General features: G+C 32.7%; 1 protein-coding gene across 1 annotated transcript; it reads right to left on the reverse strand.

Moving 5' to 3' along the window:
• Positions 1-1,589: 1,589 nt before the first annotated feature.
• On the reverse strand, positions 1,590-10,275 carry LOC130815224 (uncharacterized). The gene is made up of 2 exons (XM_057681612.1): positions 9,782-10,275; positions 1,590-2,006 (listed from the first exon to the last, which is right to left on the reverse strand). The coding sequence occupies exons 1-2, from the start codon at positions 10,190-10,192 to the stop codon at positions 1,845-1,847; spliced, it is 573 nt and encodes a 190-aa protein (XP_057537595.1). The 5' UTR covers positions 10,193-10,275; the 3' UTR covers positions 1,590-1,844.
• Between the last annotated feature and the right edge of the window lie 2,215 nt (positions 10,276-12,490).

Here is a 12,490-nt window from a genome sequence, read left to right on the forward strand (position 1 = left end):
TGAGTGCTTAAATAATTTGAATGAGAAAGGTGATGATAATTGGTATATGAATTTTATTTTTAATGCGTGGATTTATTTGTAAGGTATTGTAGAAAAGAAAATCAAAATAACAACATTAAAATCACTGCCAAAGACAAGAACTTTCGAGGCGAAGACAAGCTTAAGGCAAGACTGGGTTTATAAGGCAGTGGAAATCGTTGTCAAAGACAATGTTTTTCATTCAAGTGAAATCGCTATCAAATTTTTTCAGGTTCCTTAAAACCTAGCCTAACCATTAAGATTCAAAATCGCTATCTCTAACAACAATTTTTACTTGACGCTTAATTTGAAAACATTTCTTGCTTTTTTTTTCAATTTTTTTTTAAAATTAATTTTAAAGCCTATTTATTTCAATTACAACACTGCCTCTTCTGGTGGGCCTCATATTTTGCTAGTTTTTGTGGGCTATTATATCCTCTTCATTCTTAGAAATAAACTATAAAATAAGCTTTTTAAACAAGAAATCCTAAAATAAACTTCGGAAAAATTTAATTCCCGAAATAAGTGTCTTCATGTCTGAGCCTAAGGGTAGTGTTTGTTCACTGTTACTAACAACGAACAAAAGAAAAAAAAAATACTTTGTTCGCTGTTACTAACAGGGAACAAATAGGGACAATGTTATATCGTTTAAAGGGACAAAAATTAAGAAATAGTTAGTTTGTTGTTATAACAACGAACAAAGCTTGCCTTTTTTTTCTCTGTCCCTGTAAACGTTATGACATTGTCCCTCTTTATTCGTTGTTACTAATAGCAAACAAAGTAATATTTTTCTTTGTTCACTGTTAGTAACAGTTTACAAACTTTGACATTAGGCTCGATAACAAAAACGCTTAAAATTTAAATTTCCCTGGGAATTTGTTTTATGAAAAAACTTATTTAACTTAGTCTTTCCCATTCTTAGAGGTCGTCCTAGGCTAGCGTAGGCTTTGTATTTGATTGTGCTTTTGTGGCTTTGTTGTCTTCGGACCTTTTTATGTTTCGTTTCTTTGAGGGAAAAGGCCATTTATCCCTTGTACAAGTTCCCCTAGTACTGTATTTACTTTTTCACAAATTCTTATATGAGACGATTTCATCGTGAGATATGTGTCATACTTGAGTCAAATAACCCAATAATAAAAACTTTTAGCATAATGAGACTTTTGTATAGACTCGTCTCACGGTGAGACGATCTCATACAAAAGGGGCTGTTTTTTTTTTTAAGTTATTAACATTTTCCTGCCCTAATATAATTAAGAGGCTCTCAATCGGCCTTACCCTACTAGTGATTATAAAAATATTGTTTCTAATTAACACTAAGTAAATATCAACTACAATTTCACAGAAATAAAAAGTAAATATAATTTAGATGAAAACTTATCCTTAATAATCTCACATATTGTCCTCAACTGTGAATAATCTTTACTAATGATTAATTTCAAACAATTCTAACTTGCATTTTTTTTTTTTTTTTGCTAACAGTACCTCTTATCACATATTAACCGACTACTATAAGTACCTACTACCAAAGAAGAGAAGAGGTAGACCAACGAAAAGCATAACTGCATGAGAAGTGAATATAACGGCTAGTGCCTAATTCGTGTCTATAGTAAGAGCTAGTAAGTAGGCATGGGTTTTACTGCCACAATAGAGGCAGGCAGCACAGAGGCATCGGTACCACGACACGGCGTACATATTAGCATGGATAACTATCAATTTGGGAAAACTTGATGACAACATCTACAAACACCAATTACAAAACAAAGAGAAAACAGCAGCAATGCCAGTTTTTTTATTACCTACGGCAAGTCATCAAACATCTAAAGTTTCTAAGAATCCACCAAATTGCTCATTATTCTCACCTCCAACTCTTTTTCATCAATCCACATCGAACTTTGCCTATGAAGATTCTCTTTTTCAGCGTTCTTTCGTTCTTCAATTGCTTTTTCTCGCATTCTCCAGTGTTCAAGCTTCTCTGTTTTTTCTTTCATCTGCAAAACATCGTGTTAATTTGACATAGGTAAGAAATTTAACCGTTTCAAGGAAAACCAAATCAACTAAATGAGCAAATACATTAGTAGCATCTAGAAGCAAAAAAGTCCATGCCCCAAATGGCCAAATCTGTTGGCTCTTATATTCAGTACCATGCATTATACATCCTTATCCAAAGTACACGAGAAAAATTTAACGACTACACAAGCTTTGAAATTTGCAGCCGTCATCTAAGGTTGTAAGGGTAATCAAATTATCTAAAAATGAGACCATTCACATAGGATGAATCACAACAGGCTTAAATGAATTTCAAAAGTTCAGAATGAAAAAGTGTTTCACTCTCTTGCTCACTTACTAGATGAATCACACAACCATACTTGCCCGCAAATTCTAGAGAAAAATTATCGAATTCTCATTAACTGCAAACGCTAATAAATAAAAGCAAAACCCATATGGAGCTTAAATAAAAGGGAACCCCTAAAGAATAAAATATACACGAACTATTATATTTACAGTGTTCATAAAATAACTAAACACAACATACAACAATGCCAAAGCCGTAATCCCAACAATAGTTTGTTGGCTTCATGAATCAAACCAAATTGATTAATTTATTCGCGAACTCGCAATACTCCTTGGACCTACAGAATGTGTAATAACTAGCTTCAAATGGAGATTTGGCGCGTCTTCTAACCCAGTTCTATGCTAATCAATAACTCATCACAAAGATGATATTGCTCAATACCACCATCATCCAACTATTCCAAATCCCAAAGTTGTTTTATTTGCATAGACTTCTTAATATTGAATATTTGGAAATTTCCTTGTTAAAAAGTAATTATGCACGTGTGAGCGACTAAAAATTTAATGCAATTTAACTTCACACAATATCAGCTAAATATATAAGTTGTTTTGGCCTGACTCGGTAATCTGCCTTAGAGCCCTCGCTATTCACCCATGCATTTTGTTGAGCCACTCAAGCCCATACTAACGCACTACAACAAATACATCAATCATATATTTCAACTACAACTACAAATAAGTCGTAAATCATTAACTAATTCAATTCCTCCAAAATTTTCAATAATCTAACTCCCCATAAAAAGGTTGATTCTCACAAGAAAATGAGATTCATGTTACAGTAAATCTCCAATAAAAATCTGAAATACAGAAAAACCTATATTCAACAACATAAAATATTAAGGAGATACTACTAGTCTAATATAGCTTAACAAGTTGCATCCTATTATAACAAGTTAAAGGATAAAAAAAAATCCTGCTCGAAGCCCCTCTTAGAAACTACATTATTGGTTTTAACTAAAATTCAGATGTATGTTTCATCTTTGACACTAGCTAGTCTCTGAAAGTAAAATATTTGTGTTACAATCATGCACAATGTAAATAGAGTGTTATAAACAGAGATAAAAAGAGACAGACTAAGCCTCTCAAGGAACTTAGGAAGATAAAGATAATCAAAAACTCTAGGGCCATCAAATTTTCTAAAAGCTTCATACAGTTATACCTCGATTAGGACATCTTGTCGTACACCTTGCAAAAGTGGAATATTTTAACATTACATCAACGGTCCGTTTGGTTAGTGGTATTAAATGATGGTAATGAGAATGATTCATAGTGTAAAATTTCATCAAAAGTTTCATATCATTCCCATGGTAATTAAACTTTAATCACAAAAAAGTTTTTTTGTTCACAAATTTCCATTACCACCTAATACTACTTCTAATGGTAATGCATTGGAATGAATTTCATGAAGAAAATTAGATGATTGAAGTTGGACAAGCATGACGATCAAGGTAACAAAGAGATTTTTCAACCAAAATTACACTAAGTTTTCATTCCTATTACCACCGTTTATTACCACCTACCAAACGGGCCGCATAGGCCCAAGGATTATTGGACAATAAAAGTGTGTTCGCATGATTTAAACTAAGTTTTAAAAGGCACAAGGGTGTTGCAGCCTAAGTGCAAAGCACAAGGCGAAAGAACTAGCTTTTGGTAGGTGACGGCACGCACACATTTTTTTCTCAAAAGCTTACAAAAGAATTTTAAAGCATAACTTAAATCAATATGAGATTCTTTTTATTGTTGCATTAAAGAAATAAAACATTTGTTATCATTATTTTCTAGCCACTAATAAAGTGCAAAATGGTGTTAAAGGGAACCTGAACCCATATTCTAAAAGACTAAAACAGTATGTCTAATTGTTTTATATCTTAATGTTCGTAAATACATGATATTCATCTTATGTGTCTTTAAATAGTTTATTGTGATACAGTACTAAATTACATTAGAAAGTCACTTTTCCTAATCTCCTAATTAATGTAGTGTTTGCATAATTCAAAGTATTGATTGGATGAAATAAAGTGATGAAATAATGTCTTATCTATAAATAAAGGGAATGGACATAAAACTTTTCTGCAACTTTTCTCAGAAAATTTTTAAATCTTCCAAAAGTTTAAATATACAAATTCATATAATTTTTTAATCAACTACTACATTAATTTGTGCATTTCCAAGTTTATCAATCACATTATTATTAGTTAAGAACATATAATAAGACAGAAACATCATAGAAGATGAAAATTGAAATAAGAAGCTAAGAAAATTAAAAGAAAAACAAGTTGAAAGACATAGACATAAAAATCAAAGAAAAGGAAATTCAAAAGGGAAAACTAAAAGAAAAAAGAAGCTAGAAAATCAAAAGGCCCATTGGAAAACAAAAAAAATAAAATAATCTTAAACACATAAAGAAAGGAAGATCAATGGGTCTTAGAAGGTGTTGATGATGGGCTTGTAATTATAATTACAGGGTCAAATTAGTGGGTCAAGCATTTTGGAGGTAAACACTGCTAGACTTTTCTTTCATGTTTCATGTACCTTCAAAATCAAACTTTCATTCAAATTCCCAAAATTTGATAAAAAAAAAAGGAAAATTTACAATTAGTTTTCCTACGATAATCCCAACTTTTAATTAATCATAAATAATCCCAATTTTTGAGTCATCACCCATAAATTTTGTAGTGCAAATAGTAACCTGTTTTTGTAGGTAATTTAACAACAAAAAGAAAAAATAATAAAAAAACAGTAAAAAGAAATCAGAATATATATACCACATCCCCACTGCCACCCCTCACCACTGTCACCCTCCTCGCACTTTTACCTTGCCCAACAGCCACCCAACCCACCTCCATTCCACACCCCTCACCACTATAAGCTACATTTATATACTTCAATGTAATCAGTAATGATGGAATTGGAATGATGCAAATATACCAAATTGAATTGTATACACAGTACTAGTATATACTCAGAGTAGATTAAAATATACCAAATTGATTTGTCTCATTAAGGGGAGCAAATAAATGGTGGTGATTAGGAGGATTTGTATCTCAGCATTATCTTCATTATGGTGAAGAAAATTTAGATAAATTATAAATCTCTCATTGAAGCACTCTTCATTTTAAACATTAATTTCTCAATTTCTTTAGTTTAAACTCCTTCAATTATTGCCTACTTAAAGTTCAAGGAGTTAAAAGTTAAAACCCATCATCTTTCACCCAACTTAAGCTCAAACCAAGCTTATATCTCAACATTTGCGTATTTTCTTTCTTTTACAACTTCTTAGGAAGCTGCAGGCCTACCATTAATGCCAAAGAAATGTGGAAAATGAAGAATTCAATTCATCTTAGATCTTTAGCTGAATAATAACCATAATAAAATCTGTTACGGACGAAAGAGATGAGTGGTCTTAGAGATGGACTGAGTGGCTGTTGGGAAAGGGTGGTGGTAGTTGAGGCAGGGATGGGAAAGTTGAGAGGTGTTCAATTTTTTTTTTTTTTCATTTCTTTTATTGTGATTTAAAAGAAGTGACCGGTAAAACCGATTATAAGTAACTTTGGTGCACTATGAGCAAGCATACCTCAAAGTTTGGATTATTCATGGTTAATCAATAGCTGGGATTATTATAGGAAAATCGAGTAAAAATTAGATTATTCTAAGTAACTTTTTCCAAAAAAAATCTTAAAAAGTAATGACTAATTAATAATAAGCTTCAGAATGTCTGTTCCTTTATCCCCTGATTTCTGCTTCCATTTCCATCCCAAACAACACAATTAAGTATAAGTCAAAGACGGACTTAGTCCAAGCTACTTTTATTGTGCGCTCTTCCCTAATCTTCCATTCACTGGCCCACACTCTTCACTGTTCAGTTCACTTAGCCACACTCTCCAACTCACATTCCTTAAATTTAAGGTTGGTGCACACTTGTTAGTTTGCACTAAATCCACACAAAACCAACTCTACAATTAATTGTTTTACATTTATTTGGGAATTCTCACGATTCAAGATATTCCATTATTTCTCTTTTCATTTTTGATCAAAAGAAGCTTCAATGGAATGTGTTGTTCTAAAATTTTACATAATCTGACATTGGTAATATTTTTTTATCAATAGTCACACATATATTCCCTTTTTTACATAGATTGTAACTGTGTGATTGGGAAAATGAAATAAACCTTATTTCATTTTCATATCATATGTAATGTTTGGGAATTCTCAACGCATTCTGATTCCATAATTGCCTATCTTTAATTGAATCCATCAATTCTCTAATTATTTGGGAGGCAATAGAGTTTTGGATGAAGCGTGACTATATCCAGATCCTAAAAAAAAAGATGATAATGGCTATTATGTCAGAATATTAGATTAAGAACTTAAAATGGTTGGTACTCAATGATTTTAAATCATGGTTACATAACAGGTTTTGGGATTCAGTAAGATCAAAATTTGTTATGAAGCGGTCGTTATGTAATTTGACATTCATCAATTTTATTCAATGGTTATCATGAGAAAAAGTATTGTAGCAGTGTAGCATATTAAAATGAATAATTAACCACTAGTTGATCAAAATAATATAGTCTACAAATCATTTATTTAGATATGTAATTCGTCATTACTTTTTTGTTTGGGGTGGGGGTAATTATCTTCTCCAGTGTCATGCAAGTCGTAATATACTTATCCTAAACTTGTGTATAAATTTCAAAAACATAATCATAATAATAACCAAAATATATATAGCAAATCGATGAAAATAATTAGTAAACTTAATTTATAGGTGCTTGTTCATTTAGTAGCACTAAGCTAATTCTAAGGATCTAAGGACTACAATTACACATCATAGTCTTCGGATTTATTTTTTTCACCTCGTAGAGAAAAATGTTAAGTTTCAACATTTTAGTAGTTTGAGACTTCAGCTAGCCAAGTTGTAAACAACAATGGACCACCTTAGTTCAACTGAAAAATAAAAGGCTTGAAAGGTGCGTGCAAGTTCCAATAGCCTAAGGTAGTTCCAAAAAATTCAGAAAAAAATGAATTCTCTAATGAGAAATACAACCCAAAGCCAAGCATACATTAGTAGACTATATGGTACTGATAAGTTGGCAACTACACAAGTCAGATTCTAGGGTACCATATAGGCAGACATCCATTCCTTTATAGGATGATGGGAAATTCAGAATGCAGTTACCTCAACAGAACTAATGGCAGTGTAAAGCTTTTGCTGGTTAAAAAAAATCAGGAGGCAAACCACAATCCATCTGGGGAACCTTTTCAATAACCCAGGTAAAGAATCCCAATGTAGATGAGCTGACTCATAAAAAATGTAAATAGCAGGTCAGTTCCTCATGAATCTCTTGGCTTTTTACAGTGTCTTTGACTTTAAAAATTCACCCTTTCTCTTATTCAGCTCTAGGATTTTTAATGGTTTAAGTTATCTAATGCAGGTGTGTTCAGTCTCTTGGTACCAGAATATGCAATAGATGTGAGACAGAAAAATGAGAGTATAAACAGGGAGGGTTAAGTTATGGAGGAGCAAGCAAAATTCCTGTGTTGATTTGATCAAAGGAGTGAGCAATGCAAGCACTATAACTTCACCTTGCAGACTTGGAAAAGGAGAGAGAATAGGCTGAGACTTATTAGAAAAGGATTCACTATTTCACTTTATACACTTGTATCTCCTTTACTTCATAGTTGCGCACAAAGCATCTTCTCCCTTGTGTTGACAGTAAATTACTGAACACTAAATTATATTGCAGTTTTAACTATTTGGACGTTTAATCTATGAACTTCTTCAAAAAAATAAGACGGAAATACATACAGGAAGTCAGAAGAAACTTGGGTTTCTTTATTATGACAACAAAAAAGAAAAAACTTGGCAACTCTCTAATAATTGGTAGGATATTGGCCAAATATTTCAGTTAGACAACAAACCCAAAATATTTCTCATGATAAGCCCAAAGTGTGAAACCTAGTCACCTAACATAAATAAAACCAATGAATCTCCACATAAGTAAGCTTCTTGAGGCAAAAAAGACTAGTATATACGTCAAAAATGAATTCAACTTGTAATTTGGACTTAGCATTATTAATGCCTTATTCAAAGTTACAAAAATATTTTGTATGAGGCATACCTTGAGGGATAGAATTTACTACAAAGACATAAGAAAGGGTTTAGGAGTTACAAATATCAAAGAAAAAATGAACGATAATCATTTAAGATGATTTTAGCATGTGCAAAGACAAGGTATTAGTGAACCAGGAAGGACTATAGAAAGTTAGAGCTCGAAAGATTTAGAAAGACAACGAGGAAAGTCGAAGATTATTTGCAAAAAATAGGAGTGGAAAAGAATATGAATGATTTAAACTTACAAATCGAAATGGTAGAAAATCGGAATGAAAGGAGAAAAATAATCCATGTTGACAATCATTAGAGTTGATATATTAGTTCATATAACCAACCTCAATCATTTGGAATTACGGCTCCGGTATTGTTGTCAAAATTAGAGAAATATTTACACTATATTTGAATGAAAAGAAAGAAAGGGAAAAGATAAGTAGGGATAACATTTTCATCATTTGAATTCCAAAAAGGTCGAGAGAAGGGAAATGAAAGGAAGGTAATTGGAGGGAAGAAGCTCCTTACATTTTATAAAAAACAAATTCGTCCAACATTGAAAACATTTGGAAGGCAAAATTCCATAATCTCGCTCCCCCTTCGTTAACTCCCCTCCCCTCCCTTTGCTTCCTAAGATTTTATCCAATCACTCCTGGGGTGTTTGCCTTGTCGGAATCCTTACGTTTGACAAAGATTTTAAAATGATAAACTTGGAAGGAGAAGTATTTTCCTATCCATTTGGAAATGTTTCCGTCCAAAATTGAAAGCAAACCAATTTTCCCAACTATTTCATCCACAACATCCCCATTTCCCCTTAGACTTCGACATAAACTAAGCATGCCAAGAAAAATGAACAATAAAATGTAAACAACTCCACGACCAGCATTCATCATGTTATAGTGTAATACTAGTTGCCCTCCTTGTGTCATCACCACTCACCCTTTTTGTCACCATAACAATATCAAATCTCTTCCACAAAAATATCGTTTCAGATTCATATTTACTGCCCCTATTTTGGAAAAGGACATGACTCTTCTCATTCTAGACAAACAGAAAATAAACATTTTTATTACAGATTAAAGAGCTTTGAAATTCTATAACAATCCCAATATTTGCTCTAATTACTAATTTAAAGTTAACTGCAAAACATCAGCAGAAGAAAAATCCAATAAATCCACATATATACTAAAATAAACCAAAAAATTGAAAAAAAACGCACAAAATTAAAATAAAGAGATCTCATTTGACACATATATTCAAACCGAAGGTTCCCAAAAAAATTCAATTGAGAAAGAAAAAGATTACCAGGGTTTCGCGAAACTCTTGTTCAAAAATCTTTCGTTCAGCAGCACGGGCTTGAGCAGCAGTAGCCTTAGATCTGTTACGCTCTTCTCTCTGACGAAGCATCTCAACCATTCGAGCTTCATCTTTGCGCATCTTCTCTTGCTTCTGCAACTCCATCTCATGGATGTACTGCTTTCGAAGTTCCTTGACTTGCTTGGCATAGTCACGTCTTAGAGAGGCGAGTTTAGCTTCGGCTTCTTTGGGGTCTTTAGGGGGTTGCCAGCTTCCAATGATGGGGGTAGGTTCAAGATATACATGGTTTTGGCTGTGATCTTTGTGATGAGATGGGTTAATGGCGCTTGAAGAAGAGAAATGGCGGATGATGGTCAAATGGTGTTTCGATCGCCCACCTCTGAGAAGTGTTGCTGCCATTGAAATGGTGTTTCGAGACTTTAGAGGTTTTAGGGCTATGCTCGGCAGATATAAAATTCAAGAATACCATGACTTGATAAATCAACTTGATTTATTTAAAAATAACCCATATATAAAAACCTATTTAAATTGTAAAATATTTAGTAAATCACAAATTCTTGTATAAGGCAGTCTCACCATAAAATATGTCTCATATTAGGTTAATAATAAAAACTTTTAGCTAATAGACTTTTTATTTTAAGATTATTTCACCATAAGACAATCTCATACAAGAAGGGCTGATAGTAAATATAAGGCTTTAAATTAACCCCATCCAAAAAATCTATTCAAAATTAATGCCGAACACCTAAAATACAGTCTAGTTACTTTACTCTTGCATTGTTTTCATTTTGCCATAAAATTTGCTATGCTTGCACGTTTCTAGTTTATTAGATTGGTTATTTACTTGCAAATTTTTGAAATGGGTCTATAATATCAAAAAAGTGAATTTAAATGTTTAAATGAGAATTAGATAGAATGATCAAAATAGAAAATTTATCAATCTCAATGAGATGGATAAAAAAGAAGATTATAGTAAACTCTATAAGATGACATAAGACTAAAGGAGTATATATCAACTTAATATACCAATACTAATCACTTATAACAAAAAAAGTTCGTATAGTCGTGTTAATATATTTAATACTATCCGCCTCAAATTTACTTTTTGTTAATGTTAGACCTCACAAAATACTAAAATACATTATTTTTGTTGTTCCTACTTATAGAAAATAATTTCAAAAGTTATTTATAATAGAATAGAATATTGTGCATATCTTGTAAATCTTCATATTTTGGTAATTATTTTGTAATTAGCTAGTTTACTTACTCTCTAAGATTACTCTTATATTTATCCTCTCATTTTGAAATGAAATAGCAATCAATCATTCAACCAATTCTATCATGGTATTTAGAGTTTAGGTTCTTTTTCCTCTCTTCAACGCTTTTTACTTTCTTCCTTGCTTTCCAAGACAACCGGTCCCCACCCTTACCGCCGCCCCCTTTTCTTGCTTCTTCCATGGCTTCTCCTAAAATTCATCCCACCACCAACTCCTCTCTGGGTATCTTTGGGCCTTGTCCAGCACATAATTTCTTTACCGGATCATCTTTCTCGCCGGACTACTTTCCGATGAATATCAAAAATGATATGCGTACTCTCTCTTTGTCCTCTCCAGATGAACATTTCTACATGGATACCGGTGCTAATTCCCATATGTCTCACTCTCAAGGTAATTTTCTTAAGTATTTTCCATTGAAGCATCATATTATAATCACATAATTGTTGGTAATGGTAATATGATTTCGGTTCAAGGTCACGGTGATTATCCTATTTCTCCCTCTAATCCTTCCCTTACTCTCAAAAATGTCTTATATGCCCCTAAACTCATTAAAAATCTTACTGTTGAATTTGATCCTTTTGGAATTGGGCACCGGGAATATCCTTTTACGGTCTAATAGCACTGATAATCCTTATCCTTTTCATTCGACACATGGAGCTACCATCATCTCCTCTCCATATACGGCTTTTTTATCTTTTAGTATTTAGCATTCCCGTTTAGGTCACCCGGAAAATGACATTTTGCATTCCTTATATTCTTCTAATTCTATCCAATGTAATAAAACTCCATCTTTTGGGTGTCATTCTTGTCCTTTGGGTAAACATGTTAGATTATCTTTTGTTAATTCTCAATTTGTGAAACTAAACCTTTTGATATTATTCATAGTGATGAATGGTCTTCTCCCGTTTCAAGCCCTTCGGGATACAAACACTATGTCCTCTTTCTTGATCATTATACAAATTTTTATGGACTTTTCCGTTATTTCGCAAGTCTCAAGTGTATGATTTTTTTGTGCATTTTAACACCTTTGTTAATACTCAATTTGAGCTTAATATCAAATCTTTTCAATTTGATCATGGAGGTGAATTTGATGATAAAAATTTTCACCATTTTTGTGCTACTCGGGGTATCTCTCTTCGTTTCTCTTGCCCCCAAACTTCATCCCAAAATGGAAAATCCGAAAGAAAAATTCGCACAATGAATAATATCATTCGTACATTATTGTGTCATGCATCCCTTCCCTCTTATTTTTGGCCTTACGCCTTGAATACCACATTCTCCCCTCCAAGTTACTTGGTCATTTAACTCCTACTCACTAGCATTACCATAAATCTCCCACTTATACGCATCTTCGGATTTTTGGGTGTTTATATTTTCCTCTCATGTCTTCCACAAAAGTTCATAAATTACAACCTCGCTC

Source organism: Amaranthus tricolor, chromosome 6 (assembly GCF_026212465.1).
Source record: "Amaranthus tricolor cultivar Red isolate AtriRed21 chromosome 6, ASM2621246v1, whole genome shotgun sequence".
NCBI classification, from domain to species: domain Eukaryota; kingdom Viridiplantae; phylum Streptophyta; class Magnoliopsida; order Caryophyllales; family Amaranthaceae; genus Amaranthus; species Amaranthus tricolor.